Here is a 24847-nt window from a genome sequence, read left to right as displayed (position 1 = left end):
CTGTCGGGTGTGCTGTGTTTGTAAATTTGGAAAATAATAAAAATGTATTAGGAAGAAAAACTTTTCATTGTAGAATCGGAAGCCTCCAACGATCTAAGAGCTGTACTCAAACAAACTGATAAAAAAGGAAAAAAATACCCCATTGCCTATCTTTCCAAGACACTGACCAGTTCCGAAATCAACTACAGTGTTCGAGAAAGAGTTGTTCGCCATAAAAAGAGCATTTCAAGAATGGAGACATTTACTGATTGGTGCCCAATTTCCAGTAGAAGTAAGGACAGACCACCACAATCTAAGAGATTTGCAATACACAGAGACTCAAAGCAGTAGACAAGCTCGATGGGCACGTTTCTTTTCCTCTTACAGAATAAACTTCACCTTTGTTCCAGGAAAATCCAATATCATGGCCGACGCTTTGTCTCGCAAACCCATCAACAACAAAACAACCTTTCTCAAAGAAAGAAGGTTTCCACTTTCTTATTTCTAGTGACAGATTACCTAACTTCCCTCAGAAAAGAGTTCTGACCTTGATGCGAAATAGTCGAACACCAGAAGATGGCCTGAATTTCCACAATTCACAATTGTATACACCCACTGAAAAACTGAGGAAAGAAGCACTCTGAATGGCACCCGATGCTGTCATAGTCGGTCATAGAGGAGTCAAAGCAACTTGAATGTTGATTCATCTACTTTTTTGGTGGCCAGAGATCACCCAAGACGTCAGACTATGTGACCTTGTCTGTACGCAAACAAAAATCTGACGCCATCACCCATTTGGTCAATTAGTACAAACAGCTATTCCTAGCAAACCCTGGCAATAAATCTCCACCGACTCCATTATGGATCTTCCTTCTTCTAATGGTCACACAGCCATTATGGTCACCATTGATTCAGCACATTGGAGACAAAGCGTTGTTAGCTTCCAGGTTTTTACCTTGCCATTTAGTACCTTCCAAACTATCTCCCCTGTACTTTGGCCCCATTCCCATTCTAGCTGTGACCGGACCAGTAGCCTATGGTATAGGACTCCCCAAATCATGGTCTCGAATACATCCAGTATTTCACATATCCCTTTTGAAAGCCCACGTCCCAGACCGTTTTCACAGAAGAACCAAACTCCACCTATTGCCACTCAAGCAGGTCCAGAATGTGAAGTTGTAGGGATATGCGATTCTCGATTCTACAAATGACGACTTCAATATCTCATGGACTGGAAGGCATACGTTACGCTCACCTGGTCTCTGTGGGGGTGTTTGGGCACGGTTGGAGCCCTCCCTTGACCTGGGCTCCTCGAAATCACCTTCCCCCTTCAGAGAGTGGTTCGAACTGCGGCTCAGGAGATGGGTGTTGCCCCTGCGTGAAAAGGAGAGGCAATGAGAATGGAGTGGGGATATCATGACTTCCCCCAGCCCTTTTGTGTCAGAATGCAGTGGGCAAGCACTTTCCCATAGAAGCTCACCTGTAGTTTTGGGATGTTGAGCTATCCGTCCTGCTTTTCCTAGCAGGGGCGCGTAGAACAGACCAAGTTACTTCACTGGCCCGTGGGAGTGTTGATCCATACCAGCTGCGACCAATCCACGTATAAGGGAAGTCTTTAGTATGATTATAGTTCGATTAGAATGTCTGTATTCCGTCTAATAGTAATTCTTGCAATGTCTCATTCCATTTCCATAGCAACGGGAAGAGAATCTGGATCAACGAGAGTCCAGAAGACCTTAGAGGCTGATGGAGTTTCAACAGTGACAAGTAAGTTGGTTTTTATAAGGGAACTTTAGTCTCTTGTATAATGCGGCCGTGTGATTGCATACGAGTTCTAACCTGTTTGTTCTTATTTCCTTGTAGGTGCAGGCCGGCAGTGAAGAATGGTGTCCGGGTCCTCGAAGATTAGCGGTAGCAGGAGGGCGTCTCCGACCATGATGGAATGGAGGTAGGAAGAAGAGTCCGGCACAGGCCGCAACGAGTTGCAGGTAAGATGCGTGCTCAGCGATTTAGCGGATGGCAACAGGTACGATGCGCGGTCAGGGATGTAGCGGCTGGCAACAGGTACGATGCGCGGTCAGCGATGTAGCAGCTGGTAGCAGATAGGAATCGTGTTCTGTGATGGAGTGGCTGACAGCAGGTAAGATGCTTCCGCAGCAATATAGTAGCTGGGTGAAGACACTAGCGGTGATGGGGCGGAAGACTGCAGTTAAGAAACGTTCCCAGGAGTATCTCCAAGATGAGGCTGTGAAATCCAGTGAGGCACAGGTAAGTACAGCGGAGAGCATTACGTTGCTTGGAAGCAGAAGAACGCAAAGCGAGGGCACGTGGATGGGCTGGCCTTATATAGGGTGTTTCAGCCCCCTCCCATTAGCTCTGCCTACAAACTCCAACTTGCCCTTCTTTGGGCCTGTAGCACATGCCTTACAGTTCTGTTCCATGGCCACGCCCGGTCCAGCTGCACACGCCATAGGCCTAGAGTGTGCAGAGCACACTTTAACATGAGCCTGGCGCCAGAGGCGCCTGGACTGGGTCCAATGGGACCCTGGGGATGAGGAAGGACTGGCCCCATGACTAGTCGCCATGACAGGATATGCTCTATGTGATCGCACATGGGAACCGGCTACCAATGTGCATGCGCCTGCATGCATTCGACGTTTTCATAGATCACGTCCCTGGAAACCAAGTCCCTACTCTCCACTAGGGGGGCAAACTGTCATACATGGATATTCCCTTTGGAACAAATGGCATAAATAACACTATTTATTCTTCCTCCAAAATGTCATCAAAAGGGCCTGCATTTCCCATTCACCTTCTCCAGTCTAGTTGTTTCCATCATGGCCACAGTGTGCTTCACCCATCCCTCTCTTTAAAACCACTCCATGGATTGCATTCTACGCGCTGCTACAAATTTGACTTTGTGCTATGCTGAAAGAATATTCTTATACGTAAGTGCATACTTTTTCCTTCCTGTTTTCACCCTTCTCACCTTCCTAGTGTCTTTCTCTCACTTCCTTTTTTGTTCAATATTGCTTTACCAGCTCTACCGCAACACAACCTTTCTGCATCGGTAATTGTTGTTACACGTTCCACATTTCTTTTGACACAGAACGCTGTTTAATACGTAAAAGGCCTGATTTCGGATTGGAAATCTCTTACGCTGTCACCTCTGTAACTTTATACGCAACTAGTTCCTCATTCATGTGGAGACGGAACGTTTAAGCAGCCAATTTCACCGAAGACGCCACCCGTCTCTTCTCAGACAAAGAGCTGCATTCCAAACCTACGCAACTCATGCATCATTTCTTCAGAGTTTAAATGTGATTATATTATTCCTCCAGTAAGAATATTACACCATTAAACATTCCTCTAACCTGCATATTAAGTGTTATTTTTCCCTTGATACTGCCACCAACTGCACAGTTTACAAAACAACGCTAAGTAACACTCTTCCCCTGATTTCTCCATTCTCGATGTGCGCTGTTCTGGAAACTCGTTGACAATTTACTGGAATACATACTTCTCTATGCTGAAGAGCTACAAGTCTACTACTGAATCTTCTTCTGAACCTCTTCTACTTCCAATCCTCGGACACCAGTCCAAACTACTACCACAGGTTTTTTCCCCCAGGAGGGTTTCCCCGCCCTTACCCCGGTCTTAATACCTCAGGGCCAGGAGAGGAGTCAGGAAAGCTCCCCACCTTTCCAAATACAACCGCTTTCCAGCAGGTAAGGGTTCCATGAACCGACCAAAGTTACTTGAGTTGTACCAATTGGAATTCTGCTCTTAAAGTCATAGCATAGAGATCTAAAGGGAAGTTCACACAATTTTGGAAGGCTCATTCAATTCACAAAGTTCTGATTTCGCTAAATAAATGTTAGTTTCTGGCTTGGCAACATGTGCAGTTTCCCCTGGTTCAGAAAAAAGGATTGTTCAAAGTTATCAAATTTCTCAGCTTGGCCAACGCTCTGTAGCCCTCCAGGCCTTTTGGTTATGGGATTGGGTTAACCCTCTTGTACAGTATTCTCTAGTTCAGCCCCTTGTGGGAGTCTCAACCTTTCAAGCCTTAGGATTCTTTGGTTCGCTTCACCCCTCTGCAGGGCAGCCTCTGGTTTTACCTCTCATTGTAGCATTTCATGTAACAGGACATCTATAAATCTGGTCAGATTGGGCCAGTTGTGGAGCAAAAGCGAAATCCTGCCAGCCTCTCCCTTTTCTCAAACTCCATACAGACCATATCATCAGAAATAGTCCCCACCTGCTCTTTGAGGACCTCAATGGGGACGGATACCATGGCAGCAGGCACACTGATGCCACCGCCAGATTGATCAGCAGAAGAAGCCGCAATCAAAGCGGCTGCGAGAAGTAAGTAATGAAACTCGGACACAAGTTAACATGATTTTGGCTAAAGACGGGCTGGGAAAATGCCTTGCTGTACCCACACTAGAGAGTGTTCCTACTGGAAATCAAAACTGAGGATATACCAGAGCCAGAATGTCCAAAACAAAACCGTCCCATGTCCGAAGCACTATTGTGACTCTCGCATTCTAAAAAAAAAAGAACTCTAAAAAAGGTAAAAAGAGAATGTCTTTGGCCTTCATTGTTCTAGAAAGGTTCAAAATCAGTAAAGAAATGGGTAAATCCAACAAAACGTCTCACGGATATGGCTCCTTGCTCCAGAGGATACCTCCCTTCCCCTGGATTCTTCATGTTTTCTTACACAACAGTTCTTGTTTTTCCTCTTTATTGACAACAAAATCATACACTTAAATTGTTTGGTCCCTTTGTCTTGTCAGGATACCTGGTGTACTTCCCTGCCATGTTTTTGCTCCTTAGTCTCAGGGACTGGTTGTTCTTATATGCTCCTCAATAGTCTTTGCCTGGTATGTTGAACAGGACTTTCTTTGTACACTCGTACCTGCCTGGTATACTCTCCAGCCAGGGCTTTCCACTTGTGCGTCTTTGCTCACTTCCACTCTTGATAGTTCACCACGTTAGCCCTATTGGCGAATACACTGTCCATTGCCTTTTTTTATCCTTTCTCATATTCCTATGTGGCACATACTCGCAAACTTCAAAGTCTCCCTTCTTTAGAAGATGCACTTTCACCTTTGGGTTTTGTACACATCTCTCTTTCTCTCTCAGCTCCATTATGTTTAATTATTCAACTTTGGCGTGGCCGTCAATACACCCCGATGTTCCCTTTGTCCCGGCGTGGACTCACGGCACTTCACGGCGTTCCTTGTTCTTGTCGCAGTTTGCCAGTAACAGTCATCAGCTACTTTCTTCCTCGAGACTATTCGCTTTCCACATCCCTGCTTCTCGCGGCTCCAGCTGGGCTAGTCTGTTTCACACAAGTTCTGGGGTGTTACATCCTGGCGCCTGACACCTCCTGGTCATCTGGGCATGCAGTCTAGATTGAAAAGGAATGCTCGCAATTTTATTGCTCACCTCTGTGGTGTGCGACGCTTTGCGGCTCCGTTCTACTCCCATTGAAAATTGCCATGGAGAAAACTAGATTTCCTGCGAGGCTTCGCTTCTCACATGCGGTTCTACGCCAATGGCACAAGAGCCTCCTTCCCGGGTTGCATTCCAGGTCCACCTCGTAATCTATATCTGCAGCTGCAGTGCGTTTGAACTTTGCTTCGTTTGTTCGTTACAAACCGGCTTTTGAAGTTCTGTCTTCTGCGTCAATTCAACTTGATTACCCTGCCGTGTACTAGACCTTGCTTTCCAAACCGGACGCCTTGCTCCATTCCTCTACATCGTGCATCAGCCTGTGTACCGGACTTATTGTCTGCTTTTTGCCTACACCTGCCTTCTGACTCAAACCATTACTTGTCCATCTGTGTAGTGAACCCGCTTCGTCCTGTCTCTGGAGTGCTTTGCCGTCTGTGCGGACTTCCACAGACAGCTGTCGATCCGGCACCCACTTCAAACAGTGAACACTCGGTAAGCCCTCATGGTGGTATTCAGTTACTTGCTGTCCCTGGGTGCTACGTAGTAAAAGTGTGGGTTTTAAGCCTCTGTGGTCATTCTGTCCTGAACCTTGCCATTATCCTCCTGCTCTGGCTAGCTACTTCGGTGCCCTTATGTCCTGGACTCACTTTCAGCATCTCGGATCCCGCTGAATCCCTTTGTTCTAGACTACCTCTCCTGAACTTTTGCCTCTCTCAACCTCAAGTGCACTTGGGGACGCTTTGCTGACAGTGCACCATCCCGTACCTAGTGTGCTCCTCGTGCTGCCCGGGTATAGATCCTCTACTAACTTCCCTGTTTATTATTTTATACCATCGTTGCTTCCCATCCTGGATCATACAAGCCAGTTTTTGATCTAATTAAGGGTAAGACTTATTTCACTTCCTCTCACGCTCCCTGAATAGTTAAGATTGCACTGTAACCTCCTTTCCGCCTTTGCAGGAGGATTCTGGTGGCTTTCCATTGTAGAAACTGGAGTGTTGCTCAGGTACCTTTCTTGCCAGTTGTGAGATATTTGGGTGTATTGCAATACTATTAGCTATTCATCATTTGTATTTTTCTTACAGCTGGGTCCGTGGCGGTGCGTTCTCCCCGCTCTTTTGGTTGATCGGTCTCTTTGTCTGGTACACACTACAGTAATATTATCAAAAATAGTTTTTCCCCCCTCACAGAGGGGAGGCTCGGTTGGAGGCTCCAATCCATGCTCTTCAATCAAAACTCTGGTAAAGTATAGTCGTGGTCTCCTGTCTCTCCGTCTGGTGAGTAACATGGGGTAGGTGAACTGCTGCTTTCTGACAGCAGCGAATGCCCAGGAGTCCTGCACAGACTTTTGGTGTTCCTGCCACGTGTTACCTTCACTGCGCAACCTTCTGTTTGTGAGCTTCTGACCCAGTTGGCTCCACTAACCTTCTTCCAGCCCGACTGCACAGAGAGGAGCAGCCGCTCCCACCAGCGGTGTGAGTTTCTTGCGGCCCTGATTTGAAGGTCACAGCCGCAGGTGTGTGCTCCCATCAACTAGCGTGCTGCCTGTGCTCAGGGCTTCTCTTGCTCTGCATTCCTCCACTCCTCTTCGACGTCGCAGTGCTTATGGCAACAGTAGTCCCCTTTTTTGCCAACTTGCTGGATGAATGTCCATAATGGGTTTTGCTGGCAAGTCAGTCATGGAGGATTGGTATGTGGAGTAATGACAAATTGTTTTAGCAGATTTACAAGCTAAGACCATGTTTGAGAGTTGGTCTATAGGTTGTAACAAAAAGGATTCAATACTCTCCACAGTGGGGGTGTATTTGAATTAGCTGTTAGAGTGTTGTAAATGGGAGGTTCATCCTTCAAGGGGAAAGGGGGATACCATGTCTCTCCCGCTGAGACCATCACCTCCTCCCAGAGGTTGTCCCCACCCCTCCCCCTGAGCCCCTAATTGGAGTAGGTCAATGGCGGGAAAGGAGTGATGATATCATTGCATTCTTCAAATGGCCGATAGGCACAACCGGGATCAGTTCCACCCTGAAGTGCTGAAGCTTGGCCAACACCCCAGAATCAATGGGATGAAATGAAATATTTTATTTATATTGCGCTCGTACACAAGTGTTTCAGAGCGCGACCAGGCAAAAGGGAGGGGAACAAGGGAGAACAAAAAGGAAAACAGCGATCTTACTAGGCCAAGTGACATTTAAGAAAGCACAAATGCATGGAAAAGGGAAGAGGGGGAAGTGCATGGAGGGGGGGGGGGGATGGAAAGTGCGGAAACAGAGGAGAGAACAGAATAAATACCAAATAAAATAAATTAATAAGATCAATGAACCATGTTAGTGTGGCCAGTGGCAGGTGAAAGTTAGTCAGAGAAGGGATATCTGATAAGTGCAGAAGAAAAGTGTGAGGGGGATTGTATGGGTACAGATCTAGAACCCCAGTGCAGGGGGTGGCCTGGAGGCAGTGCAGGAGGGTGGTAGGGTGAGCAGGTACCTGGGCCCAAGTGACAGAGGGTGGACAGGTGCACGATGCCAAGAGAAAAAACAGATCAACAGGGGGGAAGGGGGGGCAAAGGCAGAGGCAAAGAGGAAGGACTTGAGGTGCTTCCGGAACCGAAGATGGCTTTCATCAAGTTTAAAGGTGGCGAGGAGGTTGTTCCAAAGGGAGGCCTCAGCCGAAGACAGATCTACCCCCAGCTCGTTTCTTTGCAAAACGACTAACCCTGAGGGAGTTAAAGGTAGAGGAGTGAAGGGCTCGAGAGGGGAGGTATTTACGGAGGGATAGTTGAAGGTATTTTGGATCCAGCCCCCAGAAAGTCTTGCAGACAATGCTGAGGGTTTAAAATGTAATCTTGCATCCACTGGGAGCCAATGAAGGGATTTCAAGGCTGGAGAGATGCAATCCCAGGGCTTGAGGCTAAGGAAAATTCTCGCAGTCCTGTTCTGGATTAGTTGTCGAGGGCAGAGAGTGGTTGTTAAGGAACGTATATAGGAACATCTGAGACTACTCGAAAGACATTGCATCCACTCCCCAAGCCCGTGGTTCGGAAACCTGGAGCAAAAGAGGACCTGTGCATTCTCCAGAGTAGCTAACAGGTCCAGACTGGGAAAGCCAAAATGTGCTCCAATCTTCCAGAACACAGACAGGTGTTCGCACCTAGAAACACTTTTGTACAGGCAATTTTATAAATTACATATCACATCAGGTGCAATGGCATCTCCTAAGAGGAGGGGCAACACCCAACTGAGCCAGTCCAGAGTGACATTATCCACTCTCCAGATAAGCACTGCTATCAGGGATTCCAAGGAAGTCTCCGCCCACATCCCCAGACCTCTTGCCAAATTCACCAGAGACCTCTGAGCCTCTCTGATGATTTACGTATTTAAGCGCTGAGGTATTGTCTGTCTGCCCCAACGCAGACCGCCCCTGCGCCTTGTCAGAAAAGACAACCAGGACTCAGCCAATTGCCACCAGCTCCTTCCAGCTGGAAGAGTGTGATTATTCTGCCCGAGTTCACAGCTCCAGGTGAGGGAGGTGCCCCAGAGTCACGCCCCAGCCCACTCCACTTTTGCCTGTAGTAAGCGTAATCTATGCTGACCACTGATGTATCTTGCAGAGTCATCACTGATGCCCAGCCTAAAGTCTCCCATGTGGGCAGGGGAAGGCAACCGCTGCCTGAACCTGACCTGGGAGGTGGTATTCTGAGGGTGGATTACATGGGAGGAGATGGCGGTCAAGGGGGAGTGGTGTCTCCAACAGGAAAGAAGGAGTGTTCATCCCTTTCTTGTGAGGATCCCCGACGTTTTGATGGCATGTTGTAATTATTCAGAACCATTTAATTATGAAAGCCTGAAATCTACTTTTGTCAAGTATTTCAAACTCGCTCTTCATATGTGCATAATAAGTCTAAAATAACATCTTCAACAGGTTTATTTTTGTTTAACTAGAGCTGTCCAATAATGTATCTTAAAACCATCTGATATTTCCTTGGACTTTAAGTCCCAGAAAGCTGCAGGTACTGAGACGATGGAGGAGCAGGGAGTCAATGTGGAGTGAATGTGACAGTAGGGACAAAGTGCAGTCTAGTCGTCAGGATCAAAGTCAGCTGTACAGGACATTTAAATGCGGAAATCACCTGCAAATATATCCAAGAAGGAGAGGAGGAGAGAGGAGAGAAGCTGCAGAGTGCGCTGACCAGGAAGCGAACCCAGAATCAGACACACAGACGAGCCGTTGTGACAGCAGGAAATGTTTGCCAGTAAAGCTCTGAAGGTGTTTAGCACCTGAACTTTGGTGGAGGCTTAGCAGGTGCCCTTGAAGGACTGCTGATGGTGAATTGTGTGCAGCGGGACCAGAGAAGATGTGGTCCTGTAGAGCAGCAATGGTTCTAGTGGCGAATAAATGACAAGCTGACACAGGAACCGAAGAAGACTCTGCCAATGGGGGAAGCCTGCCTAACGAAAACTAATTGCTGCAGCTGCACGTTACACTACTGTGTCAACCTAAAAGTAGGGGGCCCGGGACGTGCCAACAGGTTAATGAACAGATGGGAAGCATTTTTTTATACGGACCAAGTGGAATTGAAAAGCAAGGGCAACAATGGTACAATTCTCCTGATACGAGATGTAAATTTGGGGAAACCTGGAACAAGCATTGCCAAGAGAAAGACAGACAGACAAGTGACCACTGTTCAAGGGTATTTTTTAAAAGAAAAAAGTATTTTTATTGGTATTTGCACCCCTCTACTCCCCCCTCCCTCTCCACCCCCCACCCTCCCTTGGTTCCCGAAGTCTTTTAGCCAGCCCGTTCTCCGATTTGTTCTTACGCCCCTCGATTTCCATAGACTGATTCTTTTTCATGTGTGTTCAGATCAAGTCCAATATCCTACGGTTTTGCGGGCACCATTGTTGCATATATTCACTTTTTAGGTATTTTAACATTTCTCCCCAGTTTGCCTAAAACTTATTTGCCTCCTCTTGTATTCTGTATGTGATCCACTTCATTGCCAATACGTCCCACATTTTATGGTGGAGGTATCCAAGCTTATATTATTCCGGCTCCAATCCCTCCTGCTCCTTAGTGCATATTCTTTATGTTTTTTGTCTGTTAAGTCTTGTAGCGCTCTGAGGCCTGCGGGCGAGTTGGCGCTCTCGAAAAATACAGAATATGTATCCATTCCGACCAGGTGGGAGGATCTTTTTGTTTCCAATTCATTGCTATTACCATCCACACTGTTATTAAAATCGTCATTAGTGCTCTCTTCTGGGTTTCGAGATTATATTCAGTTCTAGGTCTAATAGTCCACATAAACCCTCCTCAAGGCTTAAAGCATGCAGTTCTGGCATAATAACAGTTATCTGAGCCTTGAAGTCTTCCCAGAATTTCTTTATTTGGGGGCAATCCCACCAAATGTGCCTCCAATCCCCTATCCTTGAGGAGAACCATCTACGGTTCCGGAAGCACCTCAAAACCTTCCTCTTTGCTTCTGCTTTCTCTCTCCCTCTCCCCTGCCAATTCTTCGCTGAATCTGCACCGAATCTGCAACTGGGCCACTCTCGCCGACCTCGGTCCTGGGCCCAACCACTCTGCACTTGCACTGCCTCGCTGGCAACCCCTGCTCTGCGGGACTGTCTCTGTATCCCTACAGCCCCCGTTCCCAGCACTTGTCTGCACTTACCTTGCACTTGCCACCAGCTGGCCCTATTCATTTAATTATATATACTTACCTTGTACTGCACTTGCCCCTTCCCCTCCCCTTGTGCTTTGTCCCTTCCCCCTTCCCCTGCACTTGCGCGATCTGAATGACACCTGGCCTAGTAGGATCGTTGTCTGTATTCCCCCGTTTCCCCCTCCCTGCCTCGTCGCGCCTTGAAACACTTGTGTATAGGCGCGTTACAAATGCCATATCATATCATATCCCCTTGCAACCCCTCCAGCATTCCTGAGGAGTCGTTTTATACCTTTTATGTAATTTGCTGGACGTATAATGCCACTGTAGCATCATCTTCTACCAGGCCTCCCTTAGTTCTATAGACCTGGTCAGCTTCAGGATATTTATCCATAGCTTCTCCCACAGTTCTCATGAAATACCAGTTCCCGTTGTTCCTTCCCGTGCTGCTTGGTATTGCCATACCTCTTGGACCGTGCATCCCTGTACGATTGTGTATATGTTTGAAATTAAGTGTTCCTCCCCGGAATGTGTGGTTATGTATGTTTAGAATTCTGTCAGTTGTCTAGTAACTGCGGACCATATCTTGGGTTGCCTTAACCAGTGTCTTATCGGATCTGTTGCTTTCCTCGATTCCCAGATGAGCTTTGCACTTTCGTTATGTGCCTGAGCCAAGAAATACAAAGGGGGTGGGGGAGTTCCATCTAGCGAAGTCTTCTTGTGTTTACTTTAGAATCCCTGGGTAGTTGGCCTAGTAGAATGTGGAAATCTTCTCGTTAGTTCTACCCCTAGATACAAGATGCTCCCAAAGGCTGTTCTAAAGAGAGGATGGGGAGGGGGGGGGAGAGGAGTAGACATCTGCGCATGGCTGCAGAATGTTCCATCGATAGGCCCAGCACTTCTAACTTGGACATATTTATTTTGAGCCCAGACATTTTTTCGTGTTCCCCTAAGACTGCTACCAAAGCTGTGATTTCGTCTGAATATGCTGCAGTCTTATATGTTTCACTACCAAAGGGGATTCCTTTTATGTTTCCATCTAATTTAATTGAGGCAAGCAATGGTTCTAGCTATATTGCATATAAATGGGGGACGGGGGGGGACAGAGGGCAGCCCTGACTAGTGCTCCGTTCTATTTGTATTGGGTTAGAAACTTGAGACTTGATGGAGAGCCTCATCAATGGATCTTTATAATTTGCTTCAACCATTTGGCCCAAATCCCATACGTTTCATAACTTTAAATTTCTACCCTATCAAAAGCCTTCTCTTCTCGGGATCTAGGGATAGGAGTACTGCAGGGATCGGTTTAGGTTCTGCCTTCTCGATGAGATGGATTACCTTTTTTGTGTTGTCCCAGGTTTGTCTCCCAGAAATGAAACCAGACTGGTCCTGACCGATCACCGATGGCAATATACTCTTTATTCTATCAACCAGAATCCCTGTGTACATGTTGGCGTCCATGTTCAATAAAGCTATGGGTCTGATATGAGCCACAGCTCGTTACTTTATTTTGTTTCCCGAAGAGGATGACCTTTGCCTCCAGCATGGAACGTATTATTCACCCCGTTTGCCGAAAAGAGTTGTATAATTTTGTGAGGAATGGCCGGAGATGCCTGCTTGGCTTTTTATAACAGAATGCATGGAATCCATCTGGGCCCGGCGCTTTGTTACTTGGAAGACTTTTAATAGCTTTTTCTACTTGTGTTCTATCTTTTTCCAGAGCATCCCCATCTACTTGGGTCACCTTAGGCAGATGGAACCTATCTAGTTAATCCTGTATAGTTTGTGGGTCTTGTCTCTGAGGAGTAGAATTGCGCATAAAAGGCTGAAAAAGAGTCTACAATCTCTCTGGGCTCCATAGAGATGATGTCGTCCACCCGCCTGATGCGGTCTATGTTGCTTTTACTGCTCCGTTTCAATAGTCTCGCTAGCATTTTGTCTGTCTTATTCGCCCTAATGTAATATCTGTTAAGTAGCGATTTCTCTCCCTACTCGTTCGCAGTAGATCCAGTGGTCTCATTCTATCCTTTACCTTACTAGAATTAGCCTAGTTCTTTTCCACAAATGCTCTTTGAGCATCTCTCAATTTGGCCTATACGTCTTTTTCTAGTCCTCCTTTTTGGGCATTTGTGCATGGAGAGAGATTATTTCCCCCTAATCACTGCCTTAAATGAGTCCCAAACTACATCCAGAGGGGCCCCTCGTGTGTCATTTATTTCAAAGTAAGTTCTGGTTTTGTCCCTCAGTGTTTCCCACGCTGCTATGTCATGCAGCACTTGCATTTTCCATGCCCACATGGAGCTTTTTGGCAGCATCTCTTAGCTGCAATCACATGGGGGCGTAGTCTGACAGGGAGATTGGGCCTACCCTTACCTCCATCCATGTTGCTTATACCCCTGGGGTGCCTCACGCGTAATGAATCCTAGAGTATGTGCAATGAACAAGAGAAACATGTGTATCCTGCCTCGTGTCCTTTTTTTTTGCTCTCCACAGGTCTCTTAGTGCAAACTCTAAGGGCCGTTCCCCCTAATGGGTCCTTGGCTGCTCCTATTTTTGTCTGGGTCCCAGGCTGTCTTCTGTCAGTAAGACCTTTCCTTCCGCAAAGCCTTCTAGTTTACTCAAAACCTGAAAGAGAAATGCCTCCTGTCCTGTGTTGGGAGCATATATAGTGCCTATCGTAAAAATCCTACCCTCCAGTCGGATTTTAATACATAGATATCTGCTGTTGGGATCGCCTAGGGTGTGAATTATCGTAGCTCAAAGCGAATTTCTAAGGCCTATCAAGACTCCAGCCGTTTCGTTATTGGCATTTGCCTGATAAATTTGTGCGAACTGATGTAATCGCAGTCTAACGTTGTCCTCCCTTTTGATGCATGTCTCTTGCAGCAAAATATCTGCCGCCCCCCTTTTAATTTGCACCTCCAGTTCCTTCCGCTTCCTAGGGGCGTTTAGGCCCCATATATTATGTGAAAATACTCTCAATGGCCTTCTCCCCGCCATACATCTCATTCAGATGAGTAAGCCGAAGGGAAATGTCCACTTGTATTGCATCGTCTTGTCTATGAGTGCCTTGGTCATAGGGCACATGGCTCTCCTTTTTCAGTAGTGTGGTTGCTGCTAGATCCTTGAAGAGGACGACTTGTGAACCATTTATTGAAATAGTTGTCGGTCCCCTAGCAGCAGGAGGCCAGTGCTGCCAGTACATCTCTTGGTCTGTCATCCAGTCCCACCCTTCTGGGTCCCACCCTGTGAATGCAATCAATACAGATTTCCTCTGGAGAGGCTTCCGTTATCAGGGTGGCAAAGCATTGTTGAATTATTGACTTTAGGTCCGCGCCTGCCTCTGCCAAACCTTTGATTCTAATATTCTACCTTCTTGATAGTTTTTCTAGATCTTCTGACTGGAGTTCTGTCTGACGTCGCTAGAGAGTTCAGATAGATCCTGTTCCGTAGTGTGCACCCTGTTGCCCAGGGTATTGATCTCTTCCTTAACCTCTTTCAGGGAGCTTTTTAATTCTTCCTTTAAGTTCACCATTTGCTCGTGGAATGATGCCGACATCCTTTCTTCCATGCCTTTGAGGCATTCCTGCAGGTCCTCTTTGCTACATGCCATGTCGCTGTGCTCGTGTAGGTCTTTGGCCTCCTTATGTTGATTTCCTGTGTCGTTTGTAGGGACTTCTGCTGGGTTCTGCTGCCAGCACCTTTCCAGTTGGCTCCTTTCTTTTCGAGCCCTTGTAAGCTCCTGGTAATGCTGGAGTCTGCTTCACTGTGGGTTTTGGTATCTGAGTAAGTCAAGGGGTTATGTGCAGGCTTGCCGTGTGCACTGTGCCTGCAAATTATTGTTGCTGCCCGCCCCACCTTGAGGTACTGTCCAGCGAGGCTGCGCTTGGCACCTTCAGTTTGCAAGTATGCAGTACATATTGTTGAAATGGGGGGCTTGTCTGCTTTTGGGGTGATTAGATGTGTGCTCCTCTACACAGGCTCCCCTTGGCTAGCTTCTAGCCAAAGGGGGTGACATTGTTATTGTGCTTCACTGCGTTTCTTGTGTCTTGTAGAATTTCTATTGACTTTTCTCACCCCGCACCCAGTTGTCTCTCCTGCTGGGTGATCTTGTCTTTTGCCATACAGTTTGCTGTGAGGCTAGTTGGCTAATTGTCCCCGCTCTGCTTCCTCATTTACCTAGCTGCAGTCATCCCAGCTCTTGCTTAGTGTTTTGCTGTGCTGTTAAAGCTCTGCCTCTCGTGTTTTCCTTGATGTGGGACCCCCAGGAGGAGAGCAGCCAACGTCCTTTCCTACAGTTAATGTTGTGGTAGGGCACTTTGTATGCCGCCAGGTATTTTCAGCTGTGCTGGCCTGGGCCTTAGTGGGGGCCAGCTTGCTCACCCCTTGTATCCATCACTGCGCTGCTCTCTTGCACCTCCCTTATGTCGGGGCCTTTAGCGCTTTCCTGCTGTGCCCGTCCCGGCACCCTCCTATATTTCTGCTCCTTTCCTGCTTCCTGGCGCCACTATTCCGGGGTCTGCCTCTGTACTACCGCTCCCCCGCTCACCTTCTGAAGGCACACCTCTCGGGCCGCCCGCCTCTGCCGCAGATCTTCTCTTTGGAGTGGAGGGCCCGGGGGGAAGAGGGAGGGGGGATTTGGAAGATTCTCCGGTCCAGTGTAGAGTTAGTGGTACGAGGTCGCTTCCACCGGCTCCTCCTCCTGCTGCGATCCGACTGAGCAGCAATTGCTTTCACAGCAGGGCCGCTTCTTCTCCTTGCTGTATGCCAAGTGCGGCCATGCGGGATACCATGGACGACACTTTCCTTCTTCTAGTGTTGTCACTATGCTTCCGTCTGCTTTATGGAGATTGTTGGCTCTACGATCAATGTCGCTTCCAGCTCACTCTGTTACCACCTTTAGGGAGGCCAGCACGGAGTACAGTGAAGAGAGACTTCACTCTCCGACAGCCATCTTGGAATCCAGTTCAAGGGTGTTTAATGAACCATATCAAGGGTGTGATGAACTATCTAAACCTAAGAGGAGAGAAAGCTACATCCATCAAACAATAATGGATTATTTTAACAGTCTCTTTCTCAATCTTCCTACTTCTACTCTCCGTCATCTACAACTCACCCAGAACAGCAAGACTTATCCTTGGCCTCAAGGCCTGGGACCGCATCTCTCCGATGCTGAAAACCCTCCACTGGCTCCTCGTGGCTGCAAGGAGCAAGTTCGAGACTCACTGCATAATCCACAAGGCTTTCTGGGGCTTGCCCCGCACTATCTACAAAAGCTCTCTACCTAAATACTTTCCCTCTAGAGGCCTCCGCTTGTCCTCCTCCAACTCTCTGCGGGGGAGCTGCTTTCCCAAACAGAGATTTGGGGGTATATTTTTATCCTCTGCAGGTGTATCCTTCTGGAACTACCTCCCTGGCTCGCTCAGTCATTAGCCGGAGCACCTTGAGCTCCGGAAACTCAAGGCCTTCCTTTTCTCTTCCTCTCCAGTGCTAACCTCCTTCCTTTTCTCTCCACCCTCCTCCTCGTTAACTCGGGTTAGTTTTCGCTGACCGTTTTCCTGGTTCACCTCCAGAGCCTACAGGTCTCAAGCTCCCCCACTAGTCGTTTACACTTGCCTCCGCACCCCTCCACTTTGTTCAACATTACTCCACTTTCAGCTTACGCTCCTTGAGCAGGGCAACCTCTCTGCACTTACCCAGGGCCCTGCTGGACCGGACCCTTTGTTCCTCCCCTGCCCCCAATCTCTGCACCACCACCTGTACGTATGCATAACCTAAATGTACTAGGACCAGTTAGTTCATCTGTCCTGTCCAACCCCACACCATTTTCCGCCCCCTTCACCTCTGAGCTTGGTCTCAACTGTACCACTTCATGCACTAGGAGAAATGTTGTCAGGCCTAGTTTTTATTTTTTCTGTGTAGATCGTACGGACTCTTCAAGGCCTAAGAATGATTACTGTACTCCCTTGTTCCCTTCCCGTCTTGAAGCACTTCACCTGTGTATAAGCGCTATATAAATAAACAATAAATAAAATAAAATGCAGTCCTAGTGGAGTCTTGTCAAAATAAAATGGGCCTATACTAAAACAAACAGATTGCCAATCCTTACCGCTAAGTTCCCAAATAATGTGGGGTAATTCATGAAAAAGAAAGAAGTGTTCACAAAATTATAAGTCAGGATTTTCAGGCTGTTTGCCTCCCTTCCCCATGTTTTCAGCACAGGGGAAGGCTGTTCACTCAAGCATAGCACACTTTTGGGCTTCTTCAGCACGAAGACAGTTCCATTACCAACATCAGGACCTTCTGTGCCCAAGTCTCTTGATTCAGAGGGCCTGATGTAGGATGGTGGAAAAGGGGTTATTGGGAAGGGAATAGTGCGTCTCACCCTCGGGTACCCCACTTCCACTCCCCGACGACCCCTCATCCAGGTGATCCTCCCACACTAGTGCAGCCCAAGGAACTGGATCCAAAAGCGATGGCCGTGTCCTGGCCACCTGGATGACTGATCTCAGGGACTAGCTGGTGAGATATATTCAGGTTTCTCGCAGATGTCAGTAGGGGGGTGGAGGGGAGTTGGAACAAGTAATACCTGAAGCCAACAAAGTTGTATTATTTAAGAAGTGCACTGTGTTCTATCCAAGAGAAATGTGAATGTTACAGATAAACCGGTTAAGAGCATCAGGTAGTGAACCTTGCTGTTAGGCATCTGCAGCAGAACTCGTCTGACACGCGATGGAATCAGTGTGTCAGGGCGTCTTTTTGGTACAGATACAGGTTGTCGTGGAGACCGTTTATAGCAGGCAGATGTTCGTGACAGGTGACGCATTATATGCGTCACCTCACACGTGAAATCTGGCAATGGCGAGTGATGCCAATTGTGGTGTTATGCAACACTCCCGTTTTGTGTGTATTTCGACTCCTAGTCTGCGGATTACTCTCTGTCGACCAACGTTTTGATTACATGGTTTTTGACCCATTCTAAACGTTTCACTGACTTCTTTTGCTCTCTGGTTGTATTGGACTGATTTCTCGTTGCCGGACCCGGAACATCCTCGGATTGCCTCTGCCCTGCATCTGTTGTATTCCTGCCAAAGACACGGATAGCTTTTGGCACGCGTCATTTCCTTCCACTCAAGGACTGCTCCAGGACTGCTCTCCTGCTTGTCCCACTCCACGCAAGTTCCTGGAACACACTCCCACTAACGTGAGTACTCTTGCTAACGTTAGTCCTTGTCCTTGCCTTCTACCCTATTACAACACCTGAAGTAGACTCCTCCTGCTTCCATTATTAGACTCCTGCTCAGGGTTCTGTACATTTCACTCCGTTGCCAACCACTACTGGACTATTTACCTCTCTATATTCAGATTCCTGCTCTACTTTTACTGGACCTGTTTTTTCATTAAATCTCCTGCAAGTTGTGCATTCCGAACGCTACCCCGTTTATGCACCAATCCGTACCTAGTGCGTCCCTTGTGCCGCCCAGGTAGTTTTCCTTTACTAACTCCCTGTTAATTTCTCCCTTCTTTGTTTGCCAACTGCCTGGAACTATACCATCTGTGAAGTTCTCCTTACTCAGGTGCAGGATCATCATACATTCCCAATCCAAAACCCGCTTTTCTCAGGTATTCCACTTGTGAGGAATTGTCCATTTGATTTAACACTCATTGTTTTGGATACTAAATCACTCCTGTGGTTTCTTGCAGCATTGGTTTGGCGGTGTGCGTGTTACCCGCTCTTTTCTGCGATCAACACCTCTGTCCATCTTACCCTTAACAGCATAGAGGTATATCGTATAGAAGAGCCCCTCTTTTGAGGAAGTCTGAATCACTGAATTCAGGGGTGCTGGAGTATTGGGCTGATCGCTATATCTACTTGTTTTACCACCTCTGGGAATAAAGATAATCTAACCCAAACGCCCCGCTGTGTTTTCCATTGTGGTGAGTAACACTTTTTGGGAGGAGATACCCAGCAGTAGAGTACACAATGGGATCTGGGAGGAGCCAAAAGTGAGATATTTTAAGAGATTCAGTTGATGTTTCCTGGCAGGAGAGCATACCAGGAAACGGATTTTGAACTGGTGTGTTAAGAGAAACTTTGCCATAGCAAGAAATTGTTTAAATGGAACATTTTGGCAACCTGAGAATTAGTAGAGACTTGCCTTATAACATAATTCAACCAATATTGGTAAAAGCATACTGTTTTGCCATCCTGAAAAAGCTAGGAGAGACTTTCTCTTAGTTATATTCCAACCAGGGTTGTGTAAGAGATGTTTGCCATCCTGATGAAAGCATTAGGTGAAAGACATTTTCATTGCCTTTAATAGAATATTGTTGAAGCAGAACATTTTGAAAAATGTTCCTGCAACAATTCTGGGGAAGGGAGCCAAACCCTGGATACAAGGAGTCTTTGTTGAATTGGAATTAGAAACATTTAACTTGCACCTTTGGATTGTGTACATTTGTGTGAGGGTCAGATTTAGTTTGGACACAAGGTCAGCCTGCTTTAGTTTCATAGGAAGGGACATTCAATGTAGGATAGGGAAAGTGAAGCCTTTATATAAACCCCCTTCTGTTAATAAAATGGCAGATGTTGAGAATATTACCGTTTTGTGTCTGCCTCTCATTTCTGACTCCTCACACTACACCCAAGAAAACCCTTTCCTCAGCGGGTCTACCTCCAACCACCAGAGACATAGGGCCTGAGACACCTACTGCTGATACGCCACCAAAGACCTCAATCGTGACTAATAGTACGAAACCGTGCTAATGGTACCATAAACACAGGATGCCATATGACCCAGAGCCCTGAGCAACATCATGGCCTGACACACTTCCATTCTGCACATCTACATCAGCAGCAGCCCCTGCAGATGAGTCGCACAAGCATCGGGAGCAGCACCTGACCCAGGTCAACAGAACTGCATCCCAATAAGTTTCAGATCCTGAAAGGGCTCTTGATTGGGCTTTGCTCGACTGATTAGGAAGACCAGACAGCAGGAAACACATGGTCAGAAACACTTCCTCCAATAGCAACCGCGAAGGAGCCTTCACCAAGTAGTCCAGATAGGGAAATACCTGTATCCCCTCTAGGGGTAGTGTGGCCACCACTGGAGCCACGACCTTGGTAAACACCCTCTGGGCTGATTGAAGCCCAAACGGGAGAGACCCGAACCGAAGATTATGACTCCCCATTACCAACAGCAAGTACTGCAGATGCGCCTGACGATTGAAATGTGAAAGCAGGCATCCTGCAGATCAATGGATGGCAAGAAGTCCTACCTCCTTACTTGAGAGAGATGCTTCTGCAGAGTCTCCATCTTGAACAGGTGCTTGGCTACAAACCTATTTAGCCGTCTGAAGTCCCTAACCAAGCGGGATCTCTCTAGACCATTCAGAACAGAAATATATGGGAATAGAACCCTTGCATCCTGGGCACTGTCCATATGGCCTTCCTGTCCAACACCTCCTGGATCCCCTCCTGCAAAGCCAGCCTCTTGGGTGTGTGCCAGGGCTATGGAGTCAGCACAGCCCCACACTGCGAGTGGAGGGGGGCCAGGGAGGGATATGCCAGAAAGTACCACAGTATCACCATGAGATTGGCCCAGAGAGCGGATGACCACATCTTCCACACACTGCCAAGATGCTGCAGCTGACCCCCAAATGGCCACTACTGATCATCAGGGCATCTTTGCTTCACATAAAGGACAAGACTTGGAGAACTGGGGTTGCGCCTTACCGTTCCTCTGTCTTCTCTGCCAGGAATGAAAAGAAAGACCTCACCTTGCCAGATTTGGGAATCCAGACCGATGAGAATACAGCTTCTTGTCTTGTGTTGAAGTGTATCACTGTGCTTGTCTGCTTTAAAAGAGAAAAAAAAACGTATGCACACACTCTTCAAACCATTCCCCAAATAAGGTGGATCCCCTAAAGGATCACCTTCTGCGAACCCTCAGAGCACCAGTCAGGTAAATGTCTCCTGCCAGATGCCACAGCCCCCACAATCATTGCAGCCACAGCACCCGATCAAAGGCAAGGTGCAACAAGAACTGCACCTGGAGCCGCATGTCTTCCAGAAGGGGCGCAAAATCAGCTCCAACCTTAAATGCAGAATCCAGCCTCTGGAAGCCCCTCCCAAACAGTCTGGGCAGCATGCAAAGCAAAAGTATTACCTCTTAAACCAGGAAGTGTCCCTGCATAAGACTTCTTAAAGGCAGCATCAGTCTTTTTATCCACGGGATAGCTGCCTCCTCTTCTGCCATAGAGGAGCAACCCACCAGGCTAGCCAAAATGGGATCAATCACCACCTATGTCACAGAGACTGCCTCCCCCTTCAAAGGGTACATCTTAAAGAGAAGCCAGGGTATGGAAATACGCTCCAGGTCCAACCATTCTTGTCCTTGATTTATGGTATCAGTGGCAACCCTACCTAGGGAGACTTTAAAATGACAGGTTCCAGGGACACCCCCTGTTCTAGGAACTTCTTGAGAAGGGACCACTATGCAGTCCTCAATTTGACCCGGCACTTTCCCCATAGGGTCCTTGTAACAATATTTACCTCTGGGATGACCATCCTCCTCCAAGACCTCCACCTCACTAGAACTCTGAGGACAATGACTGCAATGAGAAGCAGAAAGTCAGCCACCCTCCTGGCCCCTCTCATGATGGGCGTTTCCTTCATAGTTGAGCGACAGTCTTTCTCAACACTGCTCACAGGTATGCCCATTCTTTCCACAACTCTTTTTCTGGCCGAAGACCGGGAGGAGGCATCAGGGAATCAAACTAATCTGCATATGCAACCTCCACACACTTGCAAGTATGCTTTCTTCCAGCCAGACCAATGATCCCACTCACAAAAGCAATATGTTACAAGGCCTGTCTGATCCAAATATGATGGATCCAGGAACATGTTCCTATGGGTTACAAATTCTATCCTGGTTATACAAATGGGGTCTTAGACCTGTGAATGGCCAAATCCAAGGTGACAGACCAAGGTAGCCCACATTTAGGAGCATTCAGGGTAGCACAACAATAGATTTGCGAGGAATTCAACCATCCGCACGGGGAGAGTGCACTCGCCTGCGCCATTTCATTTTTTAAACAAGAATATGGTGGGAGATCAACCTCCGAGGACTGTGGGAGGCCATTCCGCACACAGTCCATCTGCTTCACGCATAAAAAAGCATTGTCACATGTACTCCCGAAAGACACAGCCTACAGGCGCCGTCTTCCCCAGTCATATTCAGCTGGAATGTGACAGCCCCAGGTACATCAAAGCATCTCCAGAAGGGGGAAGGCACACCTTCCTCCAGCCATGAGAAGCCTAATTTAAATATCAAAGGCTCCATCGATCTGCATTTCATTTGTCCTCCGGCTGGTGGCAGCATATACTAATGAGATAATTGAAGCAAGCCTGAAAGGGCTTAGTTACCAGAATAGACAACAGGAAAGGCTGGACTAACACCCCTTTGGTATGCAATGTGTCAACTTGAAGCTAGTTCCCACCTCTCTGTATGAAAGGCAGTGAATGGCCTGTCTGGTTCCAGCAGTTACCGCAAGTGTCTCTGCAGAGCAGACCCCTTTCAGAGGAACGAATGATGTGATTTGGGAGAGACAGGAAGTCTGCTCCCAGCACATACTTCAAGGGAAGCCTGCGCTTTAATCAGGAGTCACAGAGGGCTCAGTTAACCAGGGAGACACTTTCATCTACAACAAACGGGAAGATGGGTGCGACTTAGGTATATGTGGTCACCCCATGTCTGTTCTGTTGCCAAGCACCCTGGTCCTGACCTCATGCATAACAGAAATGTGTTGGTGGGGACCCACGATTGGTTCATTAAGGTAGGCTTAGACTGCACCAACCCCTGGGGCCCATTTGGCTTTAAAAGAGGGCTGACCCCCCCAACCTCCGCACTTAGCAGATCATCTGAAGACTTTGAAAGGAGTAAGAAGGACTCATTTGGACCCGAGCTGAAGGTACAGTCTGCCTTGCATCTTCTGCCAGTGGAGGAAGGCCAGGAGTTCCAAGAGTGAAGCAAGATCCCTCCCCTAAACATCTCCCAGGGAACAGAGGCAGATACCGGACTCAGTATCTGTCCAGCAGCTCCAGAACTGGTACCCAGCCAGCACACATTGTGCCCTGCTAGGTTCTACCAGCAAGCTTCCTAGTTGGGAAGTGCCGAAGAATCTCTGGACAAAGGACAGGGCTGTGGCTTGCAATCACTCTCCTGAGCTTTGGGCCGTCTGCCTTGAAAGGTCACGAGCCCTGCGAAGAAGCTAGGAGTGCCACACAAGCATCATCCAGCGTCCATCTTTTAAGGATATTTTCAAGACAGTCGAGTCCTCAAATCGCATCCGGCATCACAAGAGCCGTCCAAGCCACCTGTACCAGCATTTCAGAACCGCCAACCAGCACTTTAGACTACGATTCTTGGCCCTGAGCCACCGGGCCTCCTGCAGGCGTTCGTCCAGCCTCGCTTGCCAAACTAACTGCTGCCTGGTACCCGCAGCTGTCTCCCACCACTAACTATCTTAAGGGCTGTGAAGCGTCCTGGAACCACTTCAACGCTGTCAAACTCAAATAACTTCTTCAGCACCAGGTAAATTGTGGTTCTGCCCCCCCCCCCCCGGTCCTTCTCTGAAGGCCCCTAGAGACAGTTACAACGCTTTGCCCCCTTGTTGTTGGAACCGAATAACCTTGAACTGTAAAACGGATTACTTTACCAACTACTCTCCCGTCAGTATCCAGCATGCATCCCTTTCCTTTGTGAAACTGTCTGCCCTCTGTGTTCCATTGCAGGGTAGGTTGTATTTTGCTAGAACTGTCTGTTGTAGTAAGAATAAAGTAGATATTTTTATACATCCTTGACTGAACAGTTCCTTTTATCATTGGGTAATACATTTTATTTTCGCTGGGTTGCAACTAACCAATGATCCACGACCTTGTGGAGATAAGACTGCCGTTCCGTCCATGTTACCAAAAATTGGACAAGGAGGTCTTATAATACACTTGTATTCCAATCTCTTCGGATCCCTCCTGGTGTACTAGTCGTGTGGGGTTGATGGATGGTTTAGAAACCAATATTCATCCTTGGACCACTGGTGCCCTGGAAGTTGATTCATTAGAAAATGATGATTGTTGCTTTCCGGTTTGATACTGTAACAAGATATTGGACTTCCATATAGTTGAGGATGTCTTAAGCGACCACCAAACCCTGGCATGAACATTCTGTTGCTACATGCAAAAAGCGAATTGCATAATCCCGCACCTTGGGCAGGCTGTAGCAAAGATCACTAAACGCACTTTAAGGTGGCACTCAATCGATAATATGATATATGATAGTTTATTTATATAGCGCCTATACACAATGTGTTTCAAAGCGCTTTAAGGCAAGGGAGGGAACAAGGGAAAATACAATGAAAGTCTTACAGGCCATGAACAGTAAATGTGAAATTAACTATCGTCCTCGGACTGACGACATTTCAGATAGCGCAACAGCCATAGATAAGGGAGGGGGAGAGTGGGAAGGCAATGGAAACAGACAGGCAACTACCGTACTAGGCCTTATGAAATTTCTGGTAGACTCAGAGAAAAACAAAAAGGTGAGGGAGAGGGGTGCAGAAAGGGAGGGGAGGAACAAAACAAGTGACTATCTATGTCTGACAACATTAAAGTTAGTGCTGGGAGGTGAGGGAGAACAAGTAAGGGGAGGAGAGAAGGAGAGACAAGGTTAATATCATACAGGTCCAATGACA

General features: G+C 47.4%; 1 protein-coding gene across 8 annotated transcripts in view; it reads right to left on the bottom strand.

The window, feature by feature from the left end:
- Nucleotides 1-24847, bottom strand: part of SDR39U1 (short chain dehydrogenase/reductase family 39U member 1) — a 2065420-nt gene that overhangs the window by 1876540 nt on the left and 164033 nt on the right. For 2 of the 8 annotated variants that reach the window (XM_069633768.1, XM_069633775.1), the window contains exon 2: nucleotides 20876-20953. The exons of the other annotated variants lie outside the window; for them this stretch is intronic. In XM_069633768.1, the coding sequence (XP_069489869.1) occupies nucleotides 20876-20953 (78 nt within the window). The remainder of the gene's footprint in view (nucleotides 1-20875; nucleotides 20954-24847) is intronic. 8 annotated transcript variants of the gene reach the window in all.

This window comes from Ambystoma mexicanum, chromosome 13 (genome assembly GCF_040938575.1).
Source record: "Ambystoma mexicanum isolate Mex_15411 chromosome 13, UKY_AmexF1_1, whole genome shotgun sequence".
NCBI lineage: Eukaryota > Metazoa > Chordata > Amphibia > Caudata > Ambystomatidae > Ambystoma > Ambystoma mexicanum.
The sequence above is the reverse complement of the archived record's forward strand: the minus strand, read 5'-3'. Positions and strand labels throughout refer to the sequence as shown.